The sequence below is a fragment of the Lytechinus pictus genome, chromosome 4 (assembly GCF_037042905.1).
Source record: "Lytechinus pictus isolate F3 Inbred chromosome 4, Lp3.0, whole genome shotgun sequence".
Classification (NCBI taxonomy): domain Eukaryota; kingdom Metazoa; phylum Echinodermata; class Echinoidea; order Temnopleuroida; family Toxopneustidae; genus Lytechinus; species Lytechinus pictus.
Window position 1 is genome coordinate 8,942,558 of NC_087248.1, and position 23,871 is coordinate 8,966,428.

Below are 23,871 nucleotides of genomic sequence, written 5' to 3' on the forward strand. Positions count from 1 at the left end.
TGACATGACGAGATGATTTATCTTTACCTCTAGATTTTGTTTATGCTTCCATATATTAAACCATTATAATTTGGATTCTTGTCTGAATTTCAATTAGCCTTTTTTTATCATACTTTACCAGATCTGATCTCCATCATTCGCATACAGTTGCTAATTTATATTGCCACCCCTAATTGCAAGTTGAAACCGTATTTAATGTAAACACTGCGTGTAAATGATATAATGGACGTTTAGCTTTTTAAATTTTGCTTCAATTTAATAAGTAAACAAATTAAGTGCTTCCCATAATACATCTGTCATGCAATAGCTCCGCGAAGACAGAACATGAATTAGAATCGTCGTCGTTTCGTTTAAATGAAAAAATATAAATGTGCGCAATATCACTTAGAGGATGACAGAGATATCTTTTAAGTAATTTTAGTCCATTTTGTAATAGCTTTCAGATCTCATTTTAATGGTACTCTTGTAACGAACGCTTTATTCATCCGAACAATGTATTCTTTTTAAGGTTTCAAGGCTTGCGCTGACATGCCTTGAGATCGGGGTTGTTAATAATTACAATATTACATGCAATCGCGACTTGGTTTAGTATCCTCAATACTGGTTCAATCGAACAAGTATTATTTAGATTCTTCTTGATAATACTGCTATCATAACCATCAGCGGATCAAGAAGAAAACCCTTCAATCCATTTCAAAGCCGACCGGGTTACTGATGCGTCGACCTGCAGTAGGCCTATATCATGCCGTTACAGCAAGTCCAGGTGTCACCTTTTGCAGGTGGGCCCAGGGCCTTCTCAGATGGACCTGGACTTAAAGCGATTAGTGGCTTAACTAAGCCTGGATTCAAGGATTTTCATGTAGACATCCCTCTGAGCATGAAATACAGGGACCGGGTGTCCTGGTTGGCCTTCTTCTACAAGTCAGTTCCCGAAGCGATCGGGATCGGGGGATTAAAATATGTCTTCAATCCCGCCGAAATGAAACTTAGACGGTAAGATCTAGTGAAAACCATATTGGTTTATTAATGTGCTGGCATGTGGGGTGTGTGTGGGGGATGCGTGTGTGTGTGTGTGTGTGTGTGCGTGTGTATCCCGGTGTTCAAGACTGTGTACGCATATGTATGGGCGTTTGTAGCTTGTGTTTTCGATAGAGAGCGCCTTGTATTACTTCCCATCTTGTTGTTAAGCAAAGATGACTTTAACATCACCATTAACATTAATATCAAGATCCCAAAGTTTTAGCATTGATCAGCCTGCGGATGGATCCTAGTTCTGTCAAATTTTAATTGTCATGGTCGTGGTAGGAGTATATAGTAGTAAAAGTAACAAAAAGTAGTAGTGGTCTTCTTCTTCTTGTGTCATTACACAACTATTGTCCAGTGTAGTAGTAGTAGTAGTAGTAGTAGTAGTAATAGTAGAAGTAGTAGTAGTTATAGTAGTAGCAGTAGTAGCATTAGTAGTAGTAGTAGTAGCAGCAGCAGTAGTAGTAGTAGTAGTAGTAGTAGTAGAAGTAGTAGTAGTAGTAGTAGTAGTAGTTGGTGTTGTGGTAGTAGTAGTAGTAGTAGTAGTAGTAGTAGTAGTAGAAGTAGTAGTAGTAGTAGTAGTAGTAGTTGGTGTTGTGGTAGTAGTAGTAGTAGTAGTAGTAGTAGTAGTAGTAGTAGAAGTAATATAAGTAGTAGTAGTAGTAGTATAGTAGTAGTAGTAGTAGTAGTAATACATGTAGAAGCAGCAGCAGCAGCAGCAGTAGTAGTAGTAGTAGTAGTAGTAGTAGTAGTAGTAGTAGTAGTAGTAGTAGTAGTAGTAGTAGTAGTAGTAGTATATAGTGCATGTAGCAGTAGTAGCAATACTAATAGTAGTCGTAGTAGTAGTAGTATAGGGATCGGTCGGCCGCTTGAAGTAGGCCTATTAAATAGTAATAATATGTATAGTTTTAATGAGAGTCCGTGGAAGTGTCATTCGCGAAATCGTTCACGAAATAATAATTCCAGTGGAATATATCTACATTTAGAGATTCAGCTATTTTTTCTGAATTCGATTTACCATCTTCCTTTGACTCTGATTACCCAATTCTTATCATGGATATCTGTCTTTCCAGGTTATTTTGGCTTTTCTTGATCATGGCAGCTTTCGTCCTTCTGCTTATACAAATTACCGATAGAGCAAAACACCTGTCAAGAAATCCTACAAGTGTGGATGTATATCAAAACTATACAGAGAGCCTTCCCTTCCCAACAGTGGCAATTTGCAACTACAATCAGTTAAAGTAGGTTTCATCAAAACACAAATTATAGACTTTCATTACTTCATAACAATTCTTTTGCTCCTTTTTTTTTCTTTTCTTCCTTTTTTCTTTTTTCTTTTTTTTCTTCCTTTCTTGTCTTCTTCCTTTTTACTTTTTTTTTTTTCTTCCTTTTTTTTTTTTTTTTTTCTTTCTTTCTTCCTGTCTTTCTTTCTTTATCATCATTTCCTTCATGTCCTTGTCCTCCTCCTCCTCCTTCTTCTTCTTCTTTTTCTTCTTCTTATTCTTCTTCTTCTGCCCCTCACCCATCATCTTCCCCGCCCCTTCTTCCTTTCGACGTCTTCGTCTTCTGATACTAGAGTGTTTTCGCAATACACTTTGCAAACGCTCTCTGGAACAATGAAAATCTATTGAAAATGCCCGTCAAATCACATTGAACAGATAGAGCGAAAATAGGTGAACTTTGATAGCATATCGTATCAGATATTCGGACCGGAGGAAATAGTGCATATATGTTGTTTGTCTGCAGTCCTGGGTCCCGTAACACAAAGGTTAGCGATTGATCGTACGCATGATTTTTACGATTGATTGTACACATAGTCAATGCAATCAATCGTAGAAAAAATGTTCTACAATCATTGCTTAGCCATGACGACACTAATGTTTTGATTCACCGATTTTCGACAAAGGTTGCTTTGCCACAATGGGCTTTTGACAATAGATTCTCAATGTTCCAGAAAGTGTCTGCTGAGTGATTAGCGAAAACTCTCCATCATAATCTGATTAGTAACATCAATAAAGACGTAGTTGTTTTTCATCACATTGAAATTTTATTCTCCTTTTCATAATACTTTTGATCAGTCTCTAATTTATTTCATGATTATTCACATAGACGTTCCATGGTAGAGGGTACAGAACTGGGAGATTTTCTGGAGACATACACATTCGATTATCATTCTATCAAGACTATGGATACTTCGAGTCCATTTTACCCACTATTAAGCAATCACACACTTTCCGAGATTTTCACCAGCTACGGACATCAGCTTGAGCAAACAGTTGATTTGTAAGTATCGAATAATTATTGCGAGGTTATTATTTATAGGAGAGTATTAGACCTTTCCTTGGTCACCCCCCCCCCCCGAAACCATGAGTTTATGTCCTAGGCAGTACAGTAGCAGAAGCGGATCTAGAGGGGGGGTTGGGGGGTTGCAACCCCCCCCCAAAAAAAAAAATCCGGGGACCATTTTTTTAAATCTTATCTTTTTTTTTTAACTTGTAATTTTATTTTATTCTATTTCTATGTATTTATTTCATTTATTATTATTATTATTATTTCTTTTTGGGGGAGGGGGGGGGGGGGTTGGGCGAACAAATGTCACAGAGTCCCTTGCCCCCCCCCCCCCATCAGCTTTTTCACACACAGATTTTCAAAAATTTTCCCTACTGTGGGAGGGGGGACACCCCCCTCCCACACCCTCCCCCCTCGCTCGCTCCGCTCGCTTGGACTCGGTCGCTACGCTCCCTCGCATACCACCCCAACCCCCCCCCTTTATAAAAAGCTGGATCCGCCCCTGAGTAGGCCCCGCAAATTACATATATATATTTCTTGTCCCGCCTGCATATAGCAGAGCGAGACTATAGGCGCCGCTTTTCCGACGGCGGCGTTAACATCAAAATCTTAACCTAAGGTTCAGTTTTTCAAATTACATCATAACTTAGAAAGTATATGGACCTAGTTCATGAAACTTGAACATAAAGGTAATCAAGTAATACTAAAGATCCTGCCTTGGATTCAGGTCACTTGATCAAGGATGAAAGTCATTTAGGGTCAATGAACTTAGACCATGTTGGGGAATCAATATCGAAATCTTAACCTAAGGTTACTTTTTTAGATGTCATCATAACTTAAGAAGTATATAAAGCTAGTTCATAAAACTTTATCATGAGAGTAATCAAGTATCACTGAACACCCCATGCGAATTTCAGGTCACATGATCAAGGTCAAAATTCATTTAGGGTCAAAGATCTTTGGTCATGTTCAGGGTATTTGTTGATTTGGCCTCATAACTTAGAAAGTTTATGGATCTAGTTCATGAAACATAGCCATAACGGTAATCAGGTATAAATTATTGTTTGCACACATCTCAGATCACATGATCATGGTCTAAGGTCATTTTGGGTCAAAGGACATAGTATTTTATTATGAATGTTTTCATTTGTGAATAATTATTCAATAGCTGTTTTCAAATAGCACTGCTGCTATATCGAATCGCGTAATGCAGGCGAGACTGCCAGAGGCGTTCCACTTGTCTAATTTTCGACTACACCCTCTTCGTCTTGTTCCCATTCAATCTGCAGACAGATTGACATCTGACACACTTACTTTTCAAGGCTGTTTGTTCTTAGAGAGTTTTTATTTTCCCCACATTGCCTTCTTATTCCATGCAGATTAGACTAAATATAATTCTTGTACATATAATAAAACTAACTTTTACATTTTTGTTTTGGTCATCGCTTGTCTAGGGCTATCTTTGGGAAGACGAGAGTTCTTGATCGTGACACTTACTTCTCGACAAAGATTACCGACTTCGGCCTTTGCACTGTCTTTAACGACGCGGAGAGTGGGAATCCACCTTTACTTATCAAACGCCCTGGTACACACACACACACACGCACGCATGCTTATATACATGTATATATATATATATATGTGTGTGTGTATATACATTTATATGTATATGTATATATTCAATTCAATTCATTTATTCTTTTCCCGGCATTAAAAAACAACAAAATATGTACGTTTGAAATACACATGTATATACAAAAAATAGATCAAATACATAAGCATAGTAAATTAATATTGTAAGTGATAGAAATATATAAATATATATATATTCATATATAAATGTCAGAAATTATGCATGTACAACAGCTTTGGCAACTCTTTGTATTTAAATATGTTGTGAAAGAAATGAATGAAGAGAACAATGGTAGGCGTAGCTTCCAATCAAGGTTCCCCAGAGCTATCTACCCTTTGGAAAAATTGGTGATGCCGAACAAATGTCTCTGCCGGGAATCGAACCCGGGCCCCCAGTTTTGAACGCCGGTGCCTTAACCACTAGACCACAGAGACGGGTTAGTGGCTAGCGCGACCCTGATCTGATTGACCGTCAGATAAACAGATTTTCGACACCACCAATTAACTTTCCTTCGTCGGGCGTATGTGAGTATTAGACAGCTGGATCAAAGCTATTGCTAAGATACAGTACATGTATGGGACAAATTATACAAATGTGAGAAATTATACATGACAAATTATAAATTTATATATATATATATATAAATATATAAATATATATGTATACATACACATATATGTATATATAAATATATATACGTGTATATGTATATATATATTTATATATATACATATACATATATATATGTGTGTGTGTGTGTGTGTGTGTGTATGTATATATGTACATATATATATATATATATATATATATATATATATATAGGAATTTTTTTAATTCATAATCAAATCTCACTAAACAAATCATATATAGTTGCTTAATTATAAAAGGATAAGTCCACCCCACACTCTAAAAAAACGAAGAGCTACGAATAGCTAATTTAGCTCTTAAAGAGCGTGTGTAATGACTGCACTTCGGAGTGCTGATTTTTCTCGTTCAAATTTGAACTAGACAAATCAGCACTCCGAAGTGCAGTCACCACTAGCGTACCTACGGGGGGGGCAGTCTGCCCCCCTGACGAGCTTGAAGACCTTTATTGCCCCCCTGACGAGCTTGAAGACTTTTTTTTTGCTTGTCAATTTTTTTGGCGGACGGTTTTGCCCCCCCCCCCTGTGGAAAATCCTAGGTACGCCACTGGCAGTCACTATACACGCTTTTTAAGAGCTAAATTAGCTCTTCATATTTTTAGATTGCAACAACACAGTTGATTTGAATAAAAAGAAAAAAATCCAACAAGCATAACATTTGAAAATTATGACATTTTTAAGTTCCGCTTAATTTCACAAAGCAGTTTTATTCACATACTGGTCGGTAAGTCGGTAAATAAGGGGACTGATGACATCACTCTCATTTGTGTTGGGTTTTATTAAATGAAATATTCAAATTTTCTCACCATTGTCATGTGAAAAAAAGTTTTATTCCTCCTTATTTCCATTGTTTTAACATTTTATGATTCAGTCAAGTCGGCCCTTATTGTCAAATCTGTAAAATGTGAAATACTGTATAATTCAAACAATAAAAACAAAAGAAATAGTGAGTGAGGGATTTGCATATCACTGAGTTGTGCATATAATTATTGTGAAAAATAAGCGAAACTATAAATTGTCGTATATTTCTTACTTTACATCTGATTTTGGTAAAATTTTCAGCGTAATGCTTGTTTGATTTTTCTCTATTGATTGAAATCAACATTATATGGGGTGGACTTTACCTTTAACTCGGGGAACTGTTGATTCGTACATTTATCATTTTAGTGTAGTACTACGAAGGCCTGGAGTTAGGCCCACCCGCCCTGGTCATCTCTCGTACTTTCAATATTGCAACTTTCGTTGTACCTTCTACACTGATCCCTGAAAATCGAAAAGTCACCAAAATCAATTATATACTCAGAGTTGAACTTTATAAAGTAAAACACTTCGAGTAAAAGAAGACAAATGATATGTATCATTGCTTTAAACGTTTAGTAGTTAGTGGTTATTTCAGCGTCACCTGATATGTTCATGTGTTTAGAAGTTTGGAACCACGGTGTATTGCATTCTTTGTATCTCGTCCAGTCCGCTCGCTCACAGCTTACTGAAAGAATTGGGCAACACTGAATACAGCATTTGTGACCCCTCATTGATTTTGGCCCGTTACGCCACTGGGGCCCGTTGCGTAAAAAGTATGCCATTGTGGTAATATTTTGCCATCCAACAGAAACTACCATGGTAACAATCAGTGGCGTACAGACAGTGGGCTTTGGGCGCTCCTCCCCCTCCAAATTTGTCATGAACAAAAAAAAAAAGAGAAAAGGAAATACATGGAAAATTAGAAAGGTGAAATATGATATTATTTTCTGAAAATTATGTCAAAATCTGTCACAAATATTTGATTTTTTGTAATAAAAATGTCCCGATACGCCATATCCAGCCCCCTCATTTGTTTTTAAGGCTCATGACGCCTCTGGTAACAATGCTCAAAGTATATATAATAGTGCCCCCTTCTTATTTCAGGTGCTCTCAGTGGCTTGCAGCTTCAGTTAAATGTCGAGGCAGCGGAATACTTTTGGAATCTATCTTTCCGGCAGTCATCCGGGTTCCAGATTGTTATATATGAATACGGTTCACAACCACTCATAGAAGACCAAGGCTTTGGGATAGCACCCGGCACCCATAGCCATATTGGGGTTGAAGTGATAGAGGTAACACCGTGTTATAATTCACAATGTTGTCATGTGACTTTAAACGTAGTGCAACCATTCTACACCCTCGGCAGCTTCTGCTGCACATGCATGACTAAAACTATTTTAGTAATAAATGTGACATGTACTATACATAGCATAACAAATGTACATTAACTCCCTTAAAATGGAGATCCAGCTTATATTGCCCAAATCAGATTCGTGTTGCTCGAGTCATATACTACGCAGCTGCGGGCTTGGAGTTACAATTATGATTTATTGTGTTGCATTTACATATTTCAAAATGTAACTCTTTCTGCCACCATTGGCAGTAGGTACTTGAATGGTCATTGCCAATATATTGTCCGTTCAAATTGATTTCGAATAATGTCGCATTTTGATCGAATAGTACTGAAGAAAGGGAGTAAGATACATGTAGTGATATAATACTACTCAAATAAGGTTAAAATAGTATTAAGTTTCCAGTCATAACGTATATAGGGCTAGGCATATTTAATGATGTTAATTTGTTTTTTATTATCTTGATGCGTTACTTTTTCTCTCACCCTTATATTGCTTTTAATAGGCTTTGAACCAGGAACCCCCTTACGGATTGTGCCACGACAAACAACTGAAGTATTTTGATCGCTACGGATACGCCGAGTGTTATCTCGAGTGCATGGCCAATTTTTCTGTCAATACTTGTGGATGCTCAAGCTGTGGAGTATTTAGTGAGTTTTCACAGCCCGGTGCACATTATGCGATTTGTTGCGATCTGAATTTCAAAGAAACGGTAATAACATTTGATATTAACATTACAACCAATAAAATCTTAGCGTTCAGAGTTAGGACTACTAAAATCGAAATTTAGTCTAGATCGAGGCTCCCTGTAAGAATAATCACAAATTCAAATCCAAGTCGTAATGATGTCATCATCGGCTGCGACTTCACGCCAATCTGACTTTAATCAGACCACAGGGCTTGCCGCAAAGCAAAATTATGCTTTTATTATTCCGAACAAATAATTTATTTTTTTGTGTGGAAATTTCACATTGTAAAATGCGATTTAGTAAAACAGAAAAAATGCGTCGCATCGGATCGCATAGTGTGCGCTGGGCTTAAGCCAACTTAAAAGAGAATGAAACTCTTAAATCAAGTTAAAAAGAGCAAAATGAAAGGAACCGAACATTGAAAATTTGAGGAAATAAAGTGAATGATATTACATTTGAACATTTAGATCAGCAATGATGTGTAGTTCCAGGGGCAGATCCATGATTTTCCATAAGGGGGGAGGGCAAATTTTGGCGGAGGAAACTTTTGACAAGCAAAAAAAATTCAACCACAAATTAAGAATATTTCGTACCCGAAAACAAAAGAAAAAAAGGTTTTTAACCACAAATTAAGAATATTTCGTTAATTTTGCTTCTCAAGGGGGGGGGGCACCCCCCTGGATCCGCGCCTGTGTAGATCCTACCCGATCCTCCCGTTGACAATGCGACCAATATCTGTGATTACCAAGATGTCACGCATGTACAACTTCACCCATTACTATGATTAATTTAGTCCATGATCACTTAAAATTTCTTTCCAAATTTATTTTGAAGTTTCATCTACACTGTTAGAAAATTCATCCTTAAAATAAAAGAAGTTCCTGCAGCAGAGTCTCGAGAACACCTGTAATCTTACCAGATTGCGTAATCTTACAGGATATTGGTATTTTGTGTATGGAACCTTACAAATTTCCTTTAATAAAACACCCTTTTTCCCTTTTTAAACAGACCTGTTCTGTTAAATTGCAGAAAAATTCCTGTTTTATGAATTTACAGAATGATTCTGTTATTGCTTTCTGCAAAATTGTCTTTTTTTCTGTAAAATCAGGTTTTTTTTTTAACAGTGTAGTCTATCGCAAGATTCTCTTTAAATAATGGGGGATATTTACAGACCAACCGGTTTCACGAAAGTACATCATGGCTGAATCGTTTGTCCTATCATTAGATTGAACAAAGATATGTTTTTTGGAATATTTCGCGATCCAAATGGGAGAGTTGTACATTGTGTGACGTCACACCTTATATTGTCAATGGGATGATTTCCATATGATTAGTATTCTCGACATTCAAATGCTCATAGCTTTCTTATTGTTTGTTCAATTTTACCCACACTTTGATTTATCATATATTTTTCTCCCTCATATAGGCCCTAAGGCAAAGTTGTTCCACAGGTTTCGTTCTCGTTTAAAGGGACAGTCCGCGGACAAATATTGTATAGCGCCATTTATGTCCACTTTTGACAAACGCATGTGAAATAACATGAGGCACCCATTTTCATAATTATGTTGGCGATTGGTCAAATTACCACTCTGTGTTAGATTGACTATAATTTGCGATTAATTATACGATTAACCTGTTTAGAAATTGGACAGCAATATCTCAATACGCGGAATATGAAAAAAGATATAGATAAGAAGACAGATTCGAGCATACATGTAGTTGCACCTTTCACTCGCCACCGCGCCTGTCCAGGCCCGCTGCGGCTTGTTTGAGTGCGAGTTTGAACCTGGCGTATAGTCTCGGTTCCTATTCATCCTTATCAATGTGCTCGGAAAGTTCAACCTGCTCGATACGGAGCCTTTAAAGTGCCATCGAGTTGACGACTTGGCGAGATACTTAATCATGTCGACATAATAACCTTATAATGTCGACATGGCGAGATACGGTATCTCGCCAAGTCGACTTATAAAAGTTATATGTCGACATGGCGAGATACGTTATCTTGCCAAGTCGACTTATAAAACATTATATGTCGACATGGCAAGATATGAAGTGTCCAAGGCCCGGCGAGAGTCCAAATATCTCGCCAAGTTGACATATAACTTTTTATAAATTAAGCAATTAAGGTTTCCACTTTGGCGAGTTGGAGTTGGGAGTCATAGCGAGCTGCGCGAGCTCTAACTCGCCTTAACTCGCACAAGCTCGCGTGAAATTTACATTTTTTTCTGGAAATTGCTTGAGTGACAAAAGACTCAACATCGAGTTCACTACGCTCGCTGTACGAGTAAACCGAGCGCGAAACGAGTCAGACCGAGCTTAGTATGCGTTGCAGTGACCTTTACACGACTTAAAGCGAGCTATGAACGAGTTATCAAGATTTTGTTACGAGTGATAAGAGTTTCATACGACCAAGGGTCGGGAAATTCACATTTTTGGCACTCAAAGATGGATGCCGGCGGCGGACCGCCGCGGCGGCGGCGTCAACACCAATTCTTAACCGAAGGTTAAAAGTTTTTTAAATTACATCATAACTTAGAAAGTATATAGACCTAGTTCTTGACCTACGGTTAAGTTTTTGAAATGTCATCGTAACTTAGAAAATATATGAACCTAGTTCATGAAACTTGGACATAAGGTTATTAAAGTATTACTAAACATCCTGCTTGAGTTTCAAGTCACATGACTAAGGTCAAAGGTCATTCAGGGTCAATGGACTTTGGCCAATTGGGGTTATTTGATGTAGGTGAGACTGCCAGAGGCGCTCCACTTGGTCTAGTTTGGTGTCTTGTTCTTTTACCTGGCTCTGCTCGTCATTGACATCCTATTCCATTTCAATTGTCTCTTCCTGCACTTCTTCTACTTCTACCCTTGTTTGAATGACATCTTCTTTCGGTGTTTCCCTACCTGAATGGCGACAACTCTTAAATCTCTTGGGTTGAGGCATATTTCTCTCCTTATTTGTTGGTAGTTGTAATAATGCAGTGACAACAGCCTTTTTAAAAGTACGTAGTACATGCGTGGGTCAGTTAAAATGTGCTCTCATTTTAAAATAAACTCCTCAAAAAAGGTTTGGAAATCTGAATTTGATCGATAACCCCTCCTCGGTTTTAGTAAATATAAATGTGTAATTGATATCTATGAATAGATCATTTAATGTTCTTTAAAATGATACTTTACATGATATGATTATGGCTCACATGGAGGTGCAGTGCCTTGAAATGTGGGGCAAGGTCAACATTCAAAAAGTTGCAAAATGACACAATATTGAAAGTCACTGTTCTTTTCTTCCATAGTGATGAGTGAGTTTCTCAGCGGTTTCTTTCAGTTGTTTTCATGCACTTGAACATCAACATTAAAATGGAATCAAACACACCTCTTCACAAGCAAACACATAACAAATAAACAAGCCATCACTACATAAACCACAACAAAACATAAAATATGAAGAAGCATGAATATTTCTGCTCGTTTTGCAGCTTTTTAATTCAGACCTCATCCAACACTTTTGAATTTTGCTCTTTTTTTGATGGCATGATTATAACACGCATGGTATCATTTTAAAGAAAATCAAATGATCTTTTGAAAGATATCAAATATGCATTGTGTGAAATTGGGAGTTGGGAGAAATAATGGCCAAACTCAGATTTCCAAAAAAATTTTGCTCGTTTTGCAGCTTTTAAATTCAGACTTCATCCAACACTTTTGAATCCTGCTCTTTTCGTGATGGCATGATCATAACAAGCATGGTATCATTGTAAAGAGAATTGAATGATCTTTTAAATGATGTCAAATATGCATTGTGTGAAATTACTTTTTTTGAGGGGTTTATGTGTGGGAAAATATAGATCACTGGATATTTATCATTCGGCTGGCATGTCAGTGAGCACTTGCAACGCACTCGGAATGAACTCATACGAAACTCGCTGTAACTCGGGGTGCTCGATCTGAAGTCGCGTTAATATCGTGGGCACCTCCACTTGACTCGTAAAACGATCGGAATGCTCGTATCTCGCTCTTGAAAACTCGGAACGCACTCGCGTATGCTCAGATGTGGCGAGTTATTACGAGTTTATCTCGAGCTTCTTACGAGTTTTTTCGAGTACTGCGAGTATATAACGAGTTTACGTGAGTTCAGCACGAGTTACAGCGAGTTACCATCACGTTTGAACATGTTGAAAAAATTTGAAACTGTTCACGACTTCAAGGAGAGTTGTCCCGAGCTTGAACGAGCTCCGCCGAGCCATGCAGAGTTGTCGCGAGTTATCCCGAGTTTCATGGTTAGCTTTATGCGAGTTATCGCGAGTGCCTCATTTTGGTAACTCGCTATAACTCGCCATAACTCGCGATGTTAACTCGCCAAAGTGGAAACCTTGCTTAATTGGAAAGATAAAATATCTCGCCATGTTGACATATAACTTTTTAACTTTTTATAAGTCAACTTGGCAAGATAAAGTATCTCGCCAAGTCGTCAAGTCGATGGCACTTTAAAGGCTCCGTAGCTCGGCAATGAAAAAAAATGCCTTTTCTCGTTTGTGTTTTTGTGTGTTGTGTATGTGTGTGTAATAATGTATACGTGTAATGACAGTGAAACTGTTTTGCTTGCGAAATTGCTCGTAAATAGAGTTTATAGGGTCTGGGAACACACTGCGTAGAAATCTTACGTGTTGATGGGTCTCTGAATCACCAAAATAATTGCATAATTTGCTACGCTTGTCTAATTAGTTTAGGTAGAGTCCTTGTAAGAAAAGTGGTTTGTTTCTTAGTTTTATTTGGGGAATAAGGTCGTTTGGCAAAGAAAGTCATTTTCGTTACTATTTCAGTAAGCCTTTTTTGCAAATCGTTATATACAAGTAACAACCAACCAAACGTTGTAATTATATAGATTTGTGTTTTGAGGCTGTCAGTACCCCATACACACGATCCACCATTTTTCCCTGTTTGTGCCAATTAATTATTGCGGATTTAAAGGTAGAATGAGAAATCACTGACTCTGATTAGATGCATCGCAGAAGAATTCTGTAACCACTTGAAAATTTGGCGAAGCGGACGGCCAGGCACGGTGGCATCCTGATATGGGGTGACATTTTGCACATTAATAGATCCCAATTTGGGGAAGAGTTCCATATGTAACCCACCAAAAATGTATTCGTGTCTAGAGAGATTTATAAACATTGTATATTCAGGTGCAACGATCGATTAGAAATATCATTGCAAAATTTCACATCTAGCCGATATAGCTGTTGGAAAAGTTTTTCGTTTTATTCAATTTATTCATTTTTTTTATTTTTATTTTTTTCATTTTTTTATTTAATTTTTTTTATTTAAGTTTTTATTGAAATAAATCATAACAATCACAATATTTACAAATGATTAGTATGATGAAAAAGCATAAAATCATGAAACATTACAATAAAAAAAGGCAGATATAACATTATAATTATCTAAAAGTTTTCAAGAGGGAAGCGCAGAGATAGAAACAAAAAAGACCGCCCTCATATACGACACACACACACACACCCGCACGTAAAGAAAAGGGAAGGAAACCCTCAGCTAAGTGGTTCCATCCAATCCGAGATCCTGCCAAATATGGACCATCAATCTCATACATTTGGAAACACTGCAAGTTCGAGAAAAAGGTCAGGAGGTCAAACAGAATACGCTTGCATAAATTAAGTCTCGGAGGTCGCCCTTGAAAGTACGTACATGTATGTATATAATATACGGACAAATCAAGCAGTACATTCTTACTATCTTACATCAGATAAACATGGTTTTCTTCATATAAAAATAATGTAAAAACAATAATCACTATAGATACAGTGGCAGAGATGATTAGGTAAGGGGAACAATATAGGTACCAGCAATCTGTAAAAAAATCAGAATCAGAATCGTGGGTCACAGGAATAAATACAGAGGTTGGCATGGACAATTCTACAAGAAAATTCTGTAATTTAGAGGAAATAATGGAGCATGGTCACTAGCAATTTATTCATTTTTTTGCATTTTATTCGCCTGTCTTTAATATTATAGATGTAAGTGACACACACGAATGCTCTCTTTGGGATACCTTCACGTGTGCGTCCAGATCGTTCGGTAAGTACATTTTACTTAATCCTTTTCACATTACTTCACATTAAATGCAGCATGCAGAATTTCCATACCCCCATCCCCATATACAGTATAAGAATATTTGTAACGTGATAAAAATCGAAGGCCCCTTATATTACAAAAATACAAAACTTCAAGTAGATTGATGAGTTGACGTTGGGACAGTTCTGCGTTGGGGTTGATGATTCCACCCCAATAAATGAATAAATAAGATTGTAAATAAATTTGATAAAAAGTATATGAATAGACAAAAAATAGATAAAAAATGAACAAATATATGAATAATTTGTTACAGAAATGAATGAATGAGTAAATAAATAAATAACTAAATGGATAAATAATTGAATGAATAAATAAGTAAATGAATGAATGAATAATGAATATATGTATATGAATATATGTATATGAATATATGTATATGAATATATGTATTCATAAATAAATAAGCAAATAAATAAATAAATGATTATAAAAAAATCGTCAGAAAAATTAATACCTTTCTCATTTTCGTCTTGCATTTAATACCACATTACATCAACAAGCATCCTAATATTTACTGTACTCTAATCACTTCATTTTTAGCTGACTTTGTTGAGAACGGGACGTGTGATTGTCCCGTGGCTTGCCGTGTCCTCACCTATAAACCATCCATCTCAACCACCAAATACCCGACCCCATTAATAGCCGAATATTACCAATCCGCCAACCCTGAATTGCAGCTTGGTGACTATATGAAGTGAGTAGATGGGATTCACGATGTATCGTATCATGATACATACTTTCAGGGCCCTGGACAAAAAAATCCTTCAAATTGAATATCATAATTGTTAAAAAAAAAACGGGTTTACACGACAAAATTTAAGGTGATTTTAGTTAAATTTCTGCTTTTTCACATATACCTACCACCAGTGGCGGACCGTGACCCGGAGGAGACAATTGATTGGAGGGGCACTGTATTGTTTGTGAACAAAGCTGTGCACCTCCAATGCTTTGTCTCCTCCGGGTCACGGTCCGCCACTGCCTACCACATTTCCAAGTGGTGCTGCCTATAATGAGTAACACACTCAGCACTCCCTAGTAAATATTTGGGGTGCACCCCCGCTTACCAGGGCAAAATGTACCGTAGAACGTCCAGATTTACTCAATATAATATCTGCATGTCTCTGAAATACTCCCTGTATCCAGATGATTGCATATCCACATTCTGCCTTCATGCGGAACCAGTACAGTTTTATCTGAATGATATCATAAAAAACACAAACAAGGGATGTGGTAGCGGTCACGCATGTAGGACTACAGAAGGATACTTCCTTCTGGCTGATCATGTTATGTAATTGTGATTGTCATTCTAAGATGCCATCCTAATCATAGAGTCCCTACTGTTCGCACATATATCCACATAAATACTTCCCAAACAACAATCCACCCCCCCCCCCAAAAAAAAGGGGGATGCTTAAAGGATTAAAATCATACATAAATTGTGAATACAAACCAGACATTATTTCCATGCCAAGGGTCCAATTTAAAGTTGTTTTCGATAACGATGCACAAAATATATGAAAAATACTATGGTTATGAAGGTTTATTATTCCGAGTCATTTTTATTGATTGAGACGAACTTTCAGGAAGTGTGATTTTTCTTTGTTTGAAATTCAGATACCATCTGCCAAATGTCTCCTGGTGCCCTTTCTTCAAATTGTTACACGTTCATGCATGAAGCATACTTGCATTGAATGAAAAGGGAGATCTACAAGTTACAGATATAAATCACTTATTAATTGTTATTGTGAATAAGTGATGATAAATCATCAATGATATTTTAATTACGGTTTTGTTTTCTTCTGGGAAGCACTGTACATGTATATCGTTCTTATCCAATTCTTTCACATTTTACATTTCTATTTCAGGGATAACATATGTTATGTCTCTATTTACTTCAAGGAGATCAGCATCAAACAAATCACTCAGAATATCGATTACAACTACTTCAGTTTTCTCTGTAAGTTTATAATTCCTTATATTATGTGTATATGAACAAGTAATCAAATTGTAGAGAGCTAATACTCAAACATTATAACATATTGCATAAATCTACAATTACATTTAATGAGTGACTATTCAGCTAATTACAGCCCGTAAACTATTTATAATTCAACTTATTGATAATGAAATCAGTAGGAACGACTTCCGTTTTTTATGTTTTAGAAGGTAGGTGTTTCTTTTTTTCACTGATGCCCTCGACTGAATGATTTCTCGACAATTGATATGATTACTTTGAATAGCCTTGGTGGTGTTGATTTTTTTTTCAATTCAATTTATTCACATCTCTTTAAAAACATCAAAATATCATATTTACAAATCAATACAACATACATTATACATAACATCATATTATGGTAAAGATGAAGTAAGGAGGATGTGGGGGATAAACAAAAGGCCATTGGCCTGTCAAGGTAAATCCCCGAATTTACACCACTTCAAAAAATAATTCAAAATAACATATTACAAACTCAAAGCTAACAACATAAAACAACATAAAAGGCAATAAATTGTAAATTAAATTATTCAGACTTAAGTAAATACAATTTATATTTACTGGCAAGAGATTCCAAGACTGTGGACCTTAAAACTGACAGTTGTTCTTAAAAAATCATAATGATAAAAAGGTACATACATTTTACTGGCATTTCTTGTGCTATATTTATTTATGTTGATGTTATATTCAAAGTATTCATTAAAATAATTTGGAAGCAATTATTCAGAGTGAGAAAACATAAAAGATGCAAGTTGTAATTTATTTATATCATAAATATTCAATATTTTCAATTTCTTAAATTAAGGTTGAGTATGTGCTAAATAATTGGCATTAGTAATAACTCGTATTGCACGTTTCTGTAATAAAAATAATTTCTGTAATGACTGAGACGATCAGCTGCCCCATACAATATTGGAAAACACGAGATGTGATAAAATCAAGCAATTGTATAATTCAATTAAAATTCTCAATGGTAAAATGTGTTTCAAACTATTAAAAACTCCAATGGATCTTGATATCTTTAAAGCAATGTGATTTATATGTTCCTTCCAATTCAGGTTTTCGTCTATGATTACGCCAAGAAATTTAGTACTAGTTTCTCTCTTTATCAATACATCATTAAGTTTTATATTTATTTCACTATCTTGTATTCTGCAATTCCTACTTTAAAGATCATGTAACATGTTTTATTTTGATTAATATAAAGTTTATTGACAGTAAACCAACTTTGTAACTTTTCCAATTCTGAATTCAATAAATTGTTCAATGCCACAGAATTATTACCTGATAAAAATAAAGTGGTATCATCAGGAAACAAAATTATTGATAAAATATTGCTAACATATTGCAGATCATTGATATAAAGTAGAAATAAAGTGGCCCGAGATTAGAGCCTTGCGGTACGCCTACCGTAACATTTTCATATTCAGAATTACAATTATCAATAGTCACATAATGTTTCCTATTAGACAGATTGCTTTCAAACCATTTTAAAACCTGGTTGCTAAGAAAGCATGAATGCTTGTAAGCGAGCAACCAGAGTACAGACGGCTTTAGGTCCTCTCCGAGGGACCTGGTAATAAGGATGAATGCCTTACCAAATGGCACCCGGGTCACCGGAATTCGAAACCCCCGCTCTACCGACTGAGCTATCGCGCCTTTCTATATAGGCTTTGTTAGAGCTCAAGTCTACGCCAGAAAATGTTGATTCTAATCAATATAGAAAAATAAAAAGCAAAACGCTGAAAATTTGATTGAAATCGCAAGTAAAATATGAAAGTTTTGACATTTAAAGTTATGCATATTTTTCACAAAACAGTTATAAATTATGTACAACCCACTGATGTATGCGAATGTCAAGTCCAAAATTTGCATTTTATGCTGGGAAAATGTGCCAAGCATCGTCAAAACATGCTCTAGAAAGTTTAGAAGCTTCGTAGATCGTTCGCGGAAGTCGCTTTGAGTTGTGCTTTGTCTACGATTAGCTTTAACTTTAAAAAAACTAACTTGACCTTTCCAAAATAACGTTTTATAATCTTTCTATCACGTGTTATTCCACATTTCCACTGTCTTTATTAATAAGTGTCATTCGCCTATATGAGGTATGGATGGTTATCTTTCTCGAATCCCCTCTAATTTCCAATGTACAGCAGCAAATTAGAGAGGATCGTGTCACCCTCCCCTTGCCAAGTAACGAACGAAAATCTCAGTAAAAAATAAATGAATAAAAAAAAATTGCCGCGCATATAAGCCGAGATAATTACGGTTCTTTGACCTCTGATAGAATAGCGATTGTAAGGCGACGTAATCATCATTATCATTAACATCGTTGTTATATATTTCAATGGAGTCATTAGAATGTGGCTATTTTACTGCAGAGTACATGTACATTGGACGAAGACATTGCATTATCAAATCAAATTTGTAAGAAAAATACTTTTTACGTGGATTTCAGGAAGACCATTGCAATCAACGTACTAATTTCCCCTTTCGAAATGTATATTTCAGATGCAGTTAAAAAGGAATGTATTTCGCTGGTTCTTTTTATCCTTTCAGGTGACATCGGTGGTTCTCTTGGCCTATGGCTTGGTGGGAGCATCTTGACTGTCTTTGAGATTCTGGATCTGTTTGGAAATTCGATGTACACCTACACCTTACGTTTTCAGAATGTAAAGAAATAGATTTATTAGGAGAGGACATTGGCGGACCGTGACCCGGAGGAGACAAAGCATTGAAGGGGCACTGTGCTTTGTCTCCTCCGGGTCACGGTCCGCCACTGGGAGTGGACAATGTTTAAAACAATTACTGAATATAAAAGTATAATGATTATATAAAATGGAATGAAATGGAAAAAAGTAAAACAATAAAAAAATAACAGTAATAACAATAATGATCATGATGAAAAATAAAAACAAGGGGAGAATTTACCACAAAAAGAAGAATAAGAATAAGATAGAGAAGAAGAAAATAAAACAGAAGAAGAAGAAAAAGAGGAAGAAAAATAAGAAGAAAAAGGAAAGAAAGAAAGAAAGGGAGAAAGAAAGGAAGGAAGGAAGAAAGAAAGAAAGAAAGAAAGAAAAAGAGAGAGGGAGAAATAGAAGAAGATGAATGACGAAAGAAAAGGGAGACACATTTGCCAATATAACATATACATGAATTCTCCGCCGCAATCCGAAATCCTCCAAATCAACATTTATTATTTTTCAAATCGAAAATATAATCGGAAGGTCTTTACATTTCGTAATGGAATGTAGTTTCTCAAATACCGGCTGAGAGACATCGTTTTTTTGTATATATCATTTTTGTAATATTTTTACTGGTCTCAATGGTTTGTAACATATTTTCATTTGATATATATAATTTTTCTGTGAATACATAGTATATGTGTGAATATTACTTGCAGTGAAAATTTTTAACCTGCGTGAAAAAAAAACTACGAACTTCATTATTCTACGATATGATGAGTGGTGATTAGGCTTAATCAAAAGGCTCGATTACACTTTGTGCAAGTACATTAAATTCTAGGTGGACGCTATACAATTGTGAATTAATGATAAAAGTTTACTTTCTTTGTATTTATATGCATTTGTTTTATTCTTATAACACATCCGTAGTTATACCATGTTATTTGTTGATTTGTACATACTATGAACCTATTGTATTACAGTCATCCATTAAAAAATGAATGAAATGATACAATAAACTAATAAGAACATTTTTTGTTTAGTGCTCATTGTACTGCTATTTATCATGTCACAATGATAATTTATAAATTTGTTGTAGGGGAAACAACCGGGCCCCAGTCTTTCATCAACGTGATCAAATCAATGGATATTTGATATGTACTATGCCTGCTGGCTCAATTCTATTCAAATACGACAAAAATTAGCCCAAAGTCCCGTAGTGTAAATGACCCTACTTGAGTGGGAGCATTGTCAATATTCATTAAGGCCATTGTTTATAATTACTCAGTCTCTGATTGGAAATTCTTACTGCCTTGGTTAAATAATCATTGGGAATGCTAAGTCTATGATTATGATTTCAATGTGAAATATGTTTACCCTGTAATGAATTAAGCCTTGCCTAAATTGGATTGAACATTAACGTCATTAGTTAGACTTGATGAGTATTTTGTTCGACGTTGGCCTCTTTCTGAGAAACAATTATTTTTAAGATTGTGCTAGAGCGATGAAGAGGTGAATAGGGGGAAAGGAAATCGATAGATTTTTAAAAAGAAAACGAAATTGGAACATTGTTAACAACAAGCCAAGTTACCGAAAAAATAAACCTGTGAAAAAATAAACGTACTACTTTCAAACAACTCATTTTGTCTCTCTGTCTTTCCTAATTTTACTATCTTCCGTTCCCCACCCTCTCTCCTCCTCCCCTTTTTCTTAATTCACCACATCCCTCGGCTTTCCCCAGTGGCATCGCATTCCTCATCATGCATAAATAACTAAGAAAACAAGCAAAAGTTCATAGCCTTTTTCGCGTTACATCGATTTAGCATCCTCTTGTTATGTCATACGACTTTTCCAATCACAAGTTAGTCGAAACTTTCAGCAAATTTAGCAGACCTCCATCAGGCAATTAGCAAAAGCAAATTAAAGCTCTCTCTTTTATTCGGAACGCGAAGTACTATTGCCTTGCAGCTGTCTAGAAAATAACACCCTACTTTATTTTGAAAACAAACATACGCTTAGCAAGTTATTAAAAAAGAGTGCTTACTAATCATGCTATTAGGAGGTCCCAGGTCCCTGCACAGGTGTATGCAGATCACTCATTTTTTATCGGCAAGAAACTGATCCACAATGTGCTGCACTCAACTCAGGTGAGGTAAATGGGTACCGGTTATTCCTTAAAAAGCTGTGTGCGCTATGAACGCCTAGCTTAGCCGGGTAATATAGGAGCGCCTTGAGCACCTAACAAGGTGGATATGTGCGCAATATAAATACCCTATATTATTATTATTATTATTATTATTCAAATATCTTGATATTTTGAATATTCAAAACTGTTTTCACTTTTCTTTTCGTTTTACTAAGAGCACAATGTTCAGTAAGCACAATGTCATTGGCTGTCAGATAAAAGTCAACTAATTTGGCATTCTTCGCATCTGAGTCTATGTATGCTCACGCTATACGTGTATAAATCAATACTTTTTTATATTCATGTTTTTATTATAAATCATCAAGAATCTCAATATTTACAGGAGATTGGCAGGATAACAAAAAAGTCCAAATCATTAAAAAAAAAAAAAAAAAAAAAAAAAAAAAGGTGGAATATTATGTAGGCCTAAACATACTTAATAGCGGTGTTCAGCTAACACATGAGCGAATGACAGTGTCAGTGTGCCTTTACCCATACAAAAGAGCAATGTATTATTTTAATGAATATGTTTTTCTTTTTAGATTTTAACCAATGACAATGTAGAACAACAATATACACTGTAACAAATGAAGTGCTAATTTAGCACTTACAGTGCTTGTATAGTAACTGCACTACGAGTGTTGATTTTCTAGTTTAAATTTGAACTAGAAAATCAGCACTAGTAGTGCAGTCCCTATACAAGCACTGTAAGTGCTAAATTAGCACTTCATTTTTTACAGTGTAGCAGAAGCCACAACAAGGGGGTTGCCTTCACAGACCGCTTCCGCATGATTTGATTCATGAAATTCGCCCTCTACCAGCGACGCCATTGCTGCGGTGTGGATGCGCTCTCGCCCTCTCTTTCTTTCTCCCGTCGTCCCTTTCTGTTCCCTCTGTCTTCATATTATTTCATTGTTTTAAAACCATTTTGTTGTTCAATTAGCAACCTCTTTAGAATCTGTCGGCTACGATATCCCGTTCATGGTTTTAAGAGCCCATTATATTAGGCAGTCTGCCTCGTGTTTCATTGTAAACATCACTCAAATGTATCACTAGCAGTTCTTGGCGATAGCACTAATATTCATTAAGGTATGAATATCATCGGAAATCAGGTCTGAATGGATGGTGCGAGTCTGTATCAAGGCGTATTATGTTCTTGTAATGAAGAAAGCTGCGTGCACGTTCTTGTCTTTTTGCTTATTACTTCTTTTTTTTTTTGCTCCAAATTACTTACTTGTAATGGATCAAGGCAAAGCTTCTGAAAACTTAAAATCTTTTAATTTGGTGAAACATCAGACGAGTTTAAATAACTTTAATTTGTTTTTCATTAAGATTGCAAGCATAGAGAATAAATATCTAGCAAATTATATTTAACAAACAAACACACAAACAATACGGAGATGCAAAATAAGAAGACGCACGTAATCCATTGTTCGTAAAACAGCTGTATCAAACACCGTCATTATGTTCATAACTAAATCTGTCCTATTTTCATAACTGGTGAAAAATTATTGTTCATGCCTCAATTCCCCCGTCACGTTCCCGTCATCGATCAAAATGATCGACGGGACGACGACGTCCCCCGACACGCGATCTCTAGCGAGCTAGCGTGACCACGGATTCGAAGCCTTCGACGTCGTAACGCCCGATCGGGTGTCGCATTTACGACCAGGGGGAGGAGAAAACTGGGTCTCAGCCTATTTTGAGCATAGAGTTTAATTACGGCCTTGCATGTCGGCATGTAAACTCTGTCCCTAAGAATGGCTAAACGAGTGCAATGAAGATATCGTCACTCATTTTCTTTATACGATTTACTCGTTGCTTCTGCATTATGTCTGGATTTTCATCCACTATCTATCCACTTTATTCCCTACCCCCTCGATCTTCAATACACTCTGTCTTTGATACCTGTTTATTGTGTCTGTCTTTCTCCCGTATACCCCCCCCCCCTCTCTCCCCCTAGTTATCTCCGTTAATTTCTCTCTCTCTCTCTCTCTCCATCTTCTCCTTTTCTGTCTCTCTCTGACTGAACAACTCCTTCCCCTCCCTTCCTCTCCACCCATCCCTCCCTTTCCCTTAACTCTCTTCATTTCTTCAACACCTTTCTTCAATATCTCAATCCTGCCTTATCTTTTCTTACTTCCTCGATTCTCATCTATTACGTCTCGCTTCGGTATTCCATTTAAGTAGCCATTTATCCATATCCCCATCTGTATTACGCCATTCATAAATAATCAGATATTACTTTTATATGTTGCAGTCAATAAAGCAAAAAAGTGGGATCGCGGTGAAGATTGAGGTTGAATTGGATATTATAAATTGATAACCGGTCGATGGGTTCGACATCAGCTAGCAAATTGGCTATTCTTGGTCCTTACATATACATGCAATGATAATTGTGACATAAAAAAGAAGATGTGGTGTGGAA

The 23,871-nt window shown here is 36.3% G+C and overlaps 1 protein-coding gene across 1 annotated transcript; it reads left to right on the forward strand.

Annotated features, from left to right (window-relative positions):
• Positions 1-481: 481 nt before the first annotated feature.
• LOC135153948 (acid-sensing ion channel 1-like) lies at positions 482-19,260 on the forward strand. Its single transcript, XM_064098902.1, has 10 exons — positions 482-993; positions 2,097-2,264; positions 3,133-3,306; positions 4,767-4,897; positions 7,495-7,682; positions 8,248-8,392; positions 14,462-14,524; positions 15,122-15,275; positions 16,447-16,538; positions 19,131-19,260. Exons 1-10 carry the CDS (start codon positions 743-745, stop codon positions 19,253-19,255), a joined length of 1,491 nt encoding a protein of 496 aa, XP_063954972.1. The 5' UTR covers positions 482-742; the 3' UTR covers positions 19,256-19,260.
• Positions 19,261-23,871: the final 4,611 nt, after the last annotated feature.

Bases quoted from the DNA above. Each gene is read 5' to 3' on its own strand.
- LOC135153948 (XM_064098902.1), top strand. From the start codon at position 743: ATGCCGTTACAGCAAGTCCAGGTGTCACCTTTTGCAGGTGGGCCCAGG. The intron at 3,307-4,766 runs GTAAGTATCGAA...TCGCTTGTCTAG, and splicing joins CTTGAGCAAACAGTTGATTT to GGCTATCTTTGGGAAGACGA. The intron at 7,683-8,247 runs GTAACACCGTGT...TGCTTTTAATAG, and splicing joins TTGGGGTTGAAGTGATAGAG to GCTTTGAACCAGGAACCCCC.